The sequence below is a fragment of the Nannobrachium achirus genome (genome assembly GCF_963921795.1).
Source record: "Nannobrachium achirus genome assembly, chromosome: 1".
Classification (NCBI taxonomy): domain Eukaryota; kingdom Metazoa; phylum Chordata; class Actinopteri; order Myctophiformes; family Myctophidae; genus Nannobrachium; species Nannobrachium achirus.
The window spans coordinates 18,536,622-18,545,414 of record NC_137810.1 but is presented as its reverse complement, the minus strand read 5'-3'; the positions used below and the strand labels follow the sequence as shown (position 1 = coordinate 18,545,414).

The window sequence follows — 8,793 nt, the reverse complement described above, 5'->3', positions numbered from 1 at the left end:
GAAACGTAGAATATTGTCAATGTTCATTGTCGCTTCTCTTGGTCAAAAGAAAATGTAGTCCATTCATGCCCTCTTTTATCTTTTTTTTCTTTTTTTTTTGGCAAAGTTACCTTTCCACCAGCAGCCCCCCCCCCTCTCTACCCCCTCCTCTGTCCTTCCCATGGTTCATCAGCTCTTGATGTCTGATTGGATGCAGCAGCTGTCCATCATCGCTGGAGAAGCAGGGTAGCCCAAGGCAGCAGCAGTAGGAGGGCGTAGGGGCGTGTCTGCGGCGTGGCTGTGCCTCTGACTCGGTTGTTGTTGGGCGGGTAGGGATACGAGCCTGATTTGCTCCGAGTGCAGTGGCTGGCCGTGCACATCCCGCTCCCCGACCCGCTGATGTCATCACCTGTACGAAACCCATTAGAGACAGGTGGAGATTACAGTGGGCTCGAGACAACTTTGACCCATCTTCTCACACTTTCAAGATTTTTCAAAAATGTTCCCAAATTATTTTGTTGGCTATTTTTGAATAGCCATCCTTGTCAATCTAAAATGACAAGGATGCTTTCACGCTTTTAATTGGTTAAAGGTGCATAGATCAGCGGTTCCCAAGGACCTTCAGTTTGATATGCATGAGGCCAAGTACGATACCACAATTTAATACAATTAATCTCTGGGACCCAAATCTACACTATAAAATCCTAACTCGGGCAGTGTCCGAATGGAACCAAATGAACCTGTATGGGGTCCATTAGATTACATTCGTACACTCTCAGAGTTACAGACCCATAACTCCTCAAGGACCCCTGGGGGTCCCCAGACGCCAGTTTGAGAACCACTGGCATAGATAGAACGGGGGGGGGGGAACATTGCCAACAAAACTGAAATGGAGAAATTCATCATCGCAATGATGATGTGCTCTCACTTTGTCTGCCAATTCATGACCACACATCGTAAAGCAGGAATCTCCCAGATAAACCTCATCAGCACCTTCTTAACACTGGAAATTACAGGAAACTTCGCGATTTGCAACCCAAACCCAATCGTTCAAATGTTGACTTGCAACTAGAATGTAGGGCTGTCACAATTATTACATAATCGTCTAATCGCAATTATTTGACATAATCACAAATATTTCGTCATAATCGTTATAATCGTGAATGTTGAAAAATGTTCATACATTTACAAACATTTTCAGAAATAGTGGAAATAGCAGATCTACAAGCTCACAACACGTCGCATCGCATCAATGTTATTTTTTAAGTAGAAAGTTGTCAAATGTCAGTCATTTCTTTGTATATTTAGGTTATGTGTCATATCTGCCATGTGCAACTTCAAAGCCTAAAGCCAAACAGAAATGTAATTATCAACGACAAAAACACAATTATTTGACTGACAATTAATTGTCATGTAAAATGTCATATCGTGACAGTCCTACTAGAATGCACTCTGTCGAGGTGCCAACTTGCGCCTTGCACTCATAGCCAAATATGGCTGGTGATTCGCGTCACTTCCCGAAAGACAATCATCACCCTATACTCACTCTCTGCTGGTGCAAGACATTACATCATTAGATGTACAGTTCATACTGTACAACCCAGGGACGTGCTGGCCATTGGGAAAAGCGGGACAACTCCCGAACTGCCGGTTCATTCCCGGCCGGTCCAGGCCGGCCATTAGGAAAAAATTTAAAATTAAATGTCGGCCCATTTTGGGGGCTGTGCGGCCAACAAAGTAAATCGTCACTGTCGGGCAGAAACCTCGTATCTCCAAGTTTCAAATGTATACATCTTTTCGCAAAGCAAAGCCCTGCTTCATCATACAAGGCTGTTGCACAAAAGTAGTGAAAACAGCAGATCTACAAGCACACAACGCCTCACGGTGCGAGGCGTTGTGTGCTTGTAGATCGGCTGTTTTCACTAGTTTAAATCATTTTTAAATGATAAATACAAAACAAACGGTTTTGGACATACAAGGTTTCCACCCAACAACGACAAAATTTAACTCATGTAATTGGCCAAATTGGGCAAATCTTTGAGTAGCAGCAGCGCTATAGAGAGAGATCGCGCAATGAGGGCCTCTCCAACTCTCTTCCCGGGCTGAATCAGGGGCCCAGCACGTCCCTGGAAGTTTCCCTGCATGCTGAAAGATACCTATATATGAAGTAATAGTGAAAAGAGACCCACTTGCATCCTGGAAATCCACATCATTTCCGTCCAGTGCATTCTTCAGCCTGTTGCTCATAATTTTGAGCTCCATTATCTGTTGTCGGATGGTCATGTCTGGCTTGGTGATGTCAAGCTCCACCTCTGGGTTGTTGATCTGATTGGCCAAGCCGTCGCCCATCACCTCTGGTAGGTATCTGATGAGCAAAGGGAGGTTTTAGTTATGATTGATTGATTGATTGATTGAGTATTTTATTAGACAAAAGTGGAGAACATTACAAGTATAGTCAATACATTTAGGAATGTAGTACAGTACAAGTACAGTTACACACCCTGCCTAAAAGGAACATCGCAAATAAGTATTTTTACAGTCTTATTTACGTCGCAAGTCCTAGGTATTCAACTCATCTAATACATACAATTGAGCAAACACAAAGTGGTCACAATTTAGAACCTGAATGTTTAGCTCCATTGTCTCGCTACACCTCTCACAAACATAGCCACCACGTCGAACAAGCGTGAAAATTGTCCACATTTTAAACATGCCACTCTTTGAACGGCATTTATTTCAATTTAACAACATCTCGCCTTTCGCCTCACGCAGAGCAGCCAGTCCTGACATAGTATTCTGAACATTCTGGCCAGTGCTGAAATGATCATCAGGGTATCAAGTTACAGAGGGAGGGAGGGGGAGGGAGGGGGGAGAGGAGCTGAGCAGAGTAGAGTATCGAATTACAACAGAGGGGGGTGTGTGTGTGTGTGTGTGTGTGTGTGCGTGCGTGCGTGTGTGCGTGCGCGAGCGTGTGTGCGCAAGCGTTTTTTTTTCCCCAAAAAAAATTTTTTTTCAATTTTTTTTTTCAAAAAAATTTTTTTTTCAAAAATGTTTTTTTTTCCAAAAAAAAAATTTTTTTTTCAAAAAACTTTTTTTTTCTCAAAAAACGTATTTTTCTCAAAAAAACTTTTTCCCCTCAAAAAACTACCATATTTGGCCATTACACACACCACACTGCCGCAACATGGTGGTGAAGCTGAACTCTAGACTTTTGCGGCCCGAAGGGCCGCAAACTTCTAGTGGTTATACAAATAACAAAAAACATACAAACATCACAGTTATACAAAACAGTATATGTACAGGGTAGTGGAGACAAGGGGGGTGGGGCTAAGGTAAGGGGGGGGGGGGTAAGGGGGGGCTCACTTGTCGCCTGTCTATGGGAGAAGTGCTATAACTACCTCCGCCTCTGGCCTCCTGAAAAATGAGTTTTCAGGGCAGTCTTGAAGGAAGCCAGCGAGCTACATGTTTTAAGGGAAGCAGTCAAGGAACTCCACACTTGGGTGGCAGTGTTGTAGAAGGGGAATTTGCCCATATTTGTCTTATGGGTTTGTGTTACCAGATCGTTGTGTGCGCTCCCTCTGGTGTTGTGGCTGTGGGAGTCGCTAACTTTTTGGAGATATTTGGTCAGATATACTGGCACTGAGGGGATTGAGGGCAGATTTGCATTGACTATTTTAAAAGTGAATCCCATTTTTAGTGGGTTTAACCCTGTCTTCTACGTTGAGCTATCTTAGGCTTGCAAAATGTGTGGGAGAAACGTGGGTCATGGGCCCCATGTTGAGAAGTAGTCGAATCACTTTGTTTTGGGGGGTTTGGAGCTTAGTCTTTAGTGGCTTTTTGGTGTTGGAGTAGCAGGAGGTGCAAGCATAATCAAAGTGGGACTGAATGAGGGCCCACTGTTATGTGCTACTGTATGTGTTATAGGGAGACATAGAAAATCTCAACCTGAATTTCTTTATTATGTAACCTTAATGACCATTAACATCAGGGGTACCCAACAAAGATAGTATAACATGGTACTGTAAACACACAAACCCACAGAGACAACTTTAGAAAACGTGTGCAGCTCTCATAGATTCTGTGATGAATACATGAAATGTATCATTTTCTGCTGACAGTGCATGAGAAACACACACACACACACACACACACACACACACACACACACACACACACACACACACACACACACACACACACACACACACACACACACACACACACACACACTCACTCAGGCAGTGATCTGAGTCATATATATTTATATTCATTATTAATGGGCCAGTCATTTGGGCTGCAGGTTAATAACCGGAACTTTCACATAATGTCAATATTTCAGCTTTATTTCAGTGTCATCTCAGCAGCAAACTCTCTCTCTCTTTCACACACACACACACATGCACGCACGCACGCACGCACGCACGCACGCACGCACGCACGCACGCACGCACGCACGCACGCACGCACGCACGCACACACACACACACACACACACACACACACACAGTCACACCGTCACACACACACACACATCCATGGATGCATGCATGGATGCATGCACACGCACGCACGCACGCACGCACGCACGCACACACTTATATTTCACTGAGCCATCACACGCACATAACCAGCGGTCCATCTATATTTTATGCCTTTTGTCTATCACATTCAGCATGATGTGCTCAGAAAAAGTGTCACTGTTTGGCTTTTTTGAGCCAATCAGGTTTACTGTAGCCTATACATACACTATACAGTATATTACAGTATACTAAATGTGTTCAATAATCCATACACATGGCAAGACGGCTGAAGTAGAAAAAGTGTGTGCATTCATGCGTGTCATGTGTTTAAGACTGCATATTTCAACGTGGCATCAAATTGTTGTAATCCATTTACGCTACACAAGAGGATGGATTAGGGGAGCTGTTTACAGGGGCTGTTATGGAAGCATCAGATGTTGGAGATTGGATCTGTGTAAATCTAATCTGTCACGTCTAATCTAATCTGTGTAGTCCTGTGTGGTTAGGGTTAGGATTCAATGACAGCCGTGGCATTTGTCCATGACTGCATAGTGCATACACACTGTATGTGAATTACTTATACTGTATATACGGGCCGTATTTATCATCGTGTCGGGCAGAAACCTTGTATGTCCAAAACGGTTACCTTTCCAGAAATCACAAACAAACCCATGTTCCAGTAGATCCAATGTAGTTATTATTTAGTCAGAAGCTCTTGTACATTTCATTGGTTAAATATGAATGAACCCAATAGACAGATTTGACCACTTTCGACCTGGGCATGTTTTGGGCCTGTCATAAGAAGACTATAGGAGGACTAATAGAAGAAGACACTTATTCTGCCCCTCATTGGCTATGGAATCCTCGTATGGTATCGTGATGCCCCAAATCCCTTAAAGTTAAAGCTCAGAACAAACTAATTAGGGTCCTGCTTGGCCTTTCTTCTCTGGCCCACCTCACTGCTTATCACCACATATGGCTTAAAGTAGCTGACAGAGTACAGCATCTTGTAATGGGCCTGGTGTACAAGATACACTACACCAAGATACCCATGTACCTGACTAACTACTTCAAAAACGTCAACTTCAATGTTATATGAGGTACATAAAGTGGTTCCTGTGTAAATAAGCCGAAAAGCTTACTAGGATCTCCTTTTAGTTGACCTTGTACCAGTGATTTGTACTGTCATGAAACTGTACCTTTTCCTATTGCAAAACTTCTAATACATTCTTCAATCAATTAATCAATCAATCAATCAATCAATCAATCAATCAATCAATCAATAATAGTATTATTATTTTGTCCCTCACACTAGTGAAAATAGCAGATCTACAAACTCTCAGTGCATCCCAAAATTAAATTGGGGCATTTATTTATGAAAACAAAAAGATGAAATGTGGAGATACAGGGTTTCTGCCTGACAGTGACGATATCCGTATGCATGTCTTCAGGTGCAGGATTATGTATCAAGATCATAAACTCTTGTATTGTTTCACGGCCGCAGAAACCAACAGCTGCAGCCTTTAACCTGCCAGGTATTTAATCTGTGTCATGCCTTGGCTTGCCTCTCAAATTATACAGGAACCTGTACAGTTCTGCTGTGCACTGTTCAGAGTCATCCATGTCAGTGTTTCTCAAACAATGGGTCGGGACCCGTTTTTGGGTCGCAAAACCATTTTTATGGGTTGCGGATCCATGGGTCACAAGAACTTTTTTTCTTATTTTTTACACATTTCCTACTAATCTTTTTTATTTTTTTATTTTGAAAGCAGTTATTAAGGAGAATTTCAGAAATGTAAAAACATTATTAAATTACACATAGCAGATCTACAGTACAAGTAGCAACAGGTTGTGCTTGTGAGCTTGTAGATCAGCTATTTTTACTATTTTTTAAAAGTATTTTCTTAAATGATTAATTCAGTTTGGGTCCTGGGGCGACACCATATTTATCTTTTGGGTCTGACACTTTGAGAAACCCTGCTCCATGTCAACATGCCCTGACATTTATTTATCTGCAAATCTAAAAGAGAAGCACACCTATCCTGTTGCAACACAGCTGATGCCTACATACAGGACCACAATGGAAAAAGCCCTGAGGGCCTTTTGTGTTATCTTTCTAGCATTATATACCTGTCTTGTAACTCTGTACTTTTTTGCTAACTTACTAATTAACAAAGTATTCTATCGATCAATCAAAACCTGTCAAACGCAATGCAGCAACTTCCCAACGTTCCACTGTACTATAGCAACTCTGACCTGGCTGATCAGCATTGGCTCTGATGCAAGATGTAACAAAAAGTGGGATATTACCTTCACACATACTGTATCTTAAGTAACAAGCTTTTGAACTGGACAGTTAATCAAACAGTTAATCAAACTAATCAATTTAAGTGATTATTTAAAAGATCTACGAGCTCACAACGCGTGACATCGGGACACTTTTTGAGTTTGTAGATCGGATACTTTCGTAATTTGAGCGACAAGCTCACAGCGCGTCAATTTAGATTTAGTTTCTACACAAATCTTATGTCCCTGGCACAAATCCTTTTCAGATGGGGGTGCACGGCCAAATACAAATCAATTTGGGGGTCCTTGACATGAAAAGATTTGAGAACCACGGCGATAGAATATTCACATAGAAAAATAATCAATATGGCACTCGGGGTGGCCTAGTGGTAAAGTCCCTGCCCACCACCAAAGAGGTTGTGGGTATGAATCCAACGTGGAGCAACTGGCATCTACAAAAACACAATTGGCCCAGCGTTTGACAGGGGAGGGAAGCCAGGGAGGGTGAGTCATTACACATCGTCGATGTCGGGTGGAAACCTTGTATGTTCAAATCCGTTCTTTTTTTTAATTATCTTTAAAACAAGTTAAAGTAGTGAAAATAGCAGATCTACAAGCAGACAACGCCTCGCATCGCGAGGCGTTGTGTGCTTGTACAGAAATGTGTGTGGGGAGGAATCATTTGGCATATAGCGACTAAATTGGGGAGAAAAAGGGCGTAAAAAATTATTGTCTACTGTAAATACAAATAAATAAATAATAATAATCAATAGTCAAAGCCCTGGAACCTGGGAATGTGCCATAGCTGTAGCCCCATGGTTCAGTCTGACCCACCTGGCCTTGGTCATGCCATTCCAGCATTTGTCCTGATTGGTGTTGCCTGCTGCCAACTTGACGCAGAGCGCTGCAGGGAGCTGGACCCAGTACTGCTGCATGGCCCTCAGCTTACTGGACAGATCTGACACCTGAGGACATGACAGACAGACAGTACACTTTAACACACTGGTTCTCCAACTTTTACAAGTCAAATTAATATGCATTTGGCCACGGAGCCCCATCTGAAAAATATTTGGGGCCAGAGACCCCTATATAAGATTTGTGCGGTTAAAATGTTTCAAAGATATTAATTTGTTTTGTTTAATTTGTTCCAAGATCATTGCAGCTGATGTAGGCTTACGTATGAACTGATATTACAGTAATGCTATATTAACTCAATTTTGCTGAGGACCCCCCAGAACCAAGGACCCCTTTGATAATCACTGCTTTAAAACAAGTGCGAGCAAATGAACGCACGCACACACACACACGTGCAGTATGAACATAACCCTGACCTGCATCTCCAGTCTGAGTTCAGCAGTGGCAGTGGGTTTGTACTCAGTGGAAGCAGTCAGTGAGTTACTGCGCCTCTTGTGCTCTTCAGGGTTGGGGGTCCCTGCCCCCGTCTCTCCTGGAGGTCCACACGTTTGGTACACCTGGGAGAGCGCACACACACACACACACACACACACACACACACACACACACACACACACACACACACAATGGCTTACTGACACCAATTCAGTCACACACTTCAAAGACACTGTCCTGTTTTCAGTGTTTAGTTTTTGTCCATTATTTGTGAGTTCAACAACATTCCACTAGATGTCACTATAGAGCCACATTTCACACCAGTGATTGTGCATGGAAAAGCTTCTAACAAGCACTGACTGTATATAAACTAGCAATGCAATCTAGGAACCTGTCTTGAGAAAAACAAGTACCAAGTAAAACATTTTTCTATACAAATGAATAGGAGAATCCTGTTGATTGTCTGACCTTTTTTTGGTCAGACTAAAATACATATCTAGATGGTCTAGGGGGAAGAGTTATCCTACTAATTCATACAGCTTATATCACAAATACATTATTATTATTATGCTTGGCTCCAAAATACAAGATTTGGTAATTATACTCTTAGTAGGCCTATTATTCGGTAAGGGGTTAGGAGGAGCAACAGGCTAAAGAA

The 8,793-nt window shown here is 42.3% G+C and overlaps 1 protein-coding gene across 1 annotated transcript in view; it reads right to left on the bottom strand.

The window, feature by feature from the left end:
- Nucleotides 1-206: 206 nt before the first annotated feature.
- Nucleotides 207-8,793, bottom strand: part of gpc1a (glypican 1a) — a gene marked incomplete at both ends in the record, with an annotated part of 59,230 nt that continues 50,643 nt past the window's right edge. Inside the window, 4 exons of the mRNA XM_080727548.1 lie at nucleotides 207-388; nucleotides 2,169-2,344; nucleotides 7,620-7,750; nucleotides 8,117-8,257. Coding sequence (XP_080583674.1) covers nucleotides 207-388; nucleotides 2,169-2,344; nucleotides 7,620-7,750; nucleotides 8,117-8,257 — 630 coding nt within the window. The remainder of the gene's footprint in view (nucleotides 389-2,168; nucleotides 2,345-7,619; nucleotides 7,751-8,116; nucleotides 8,258-8,793) is intronic.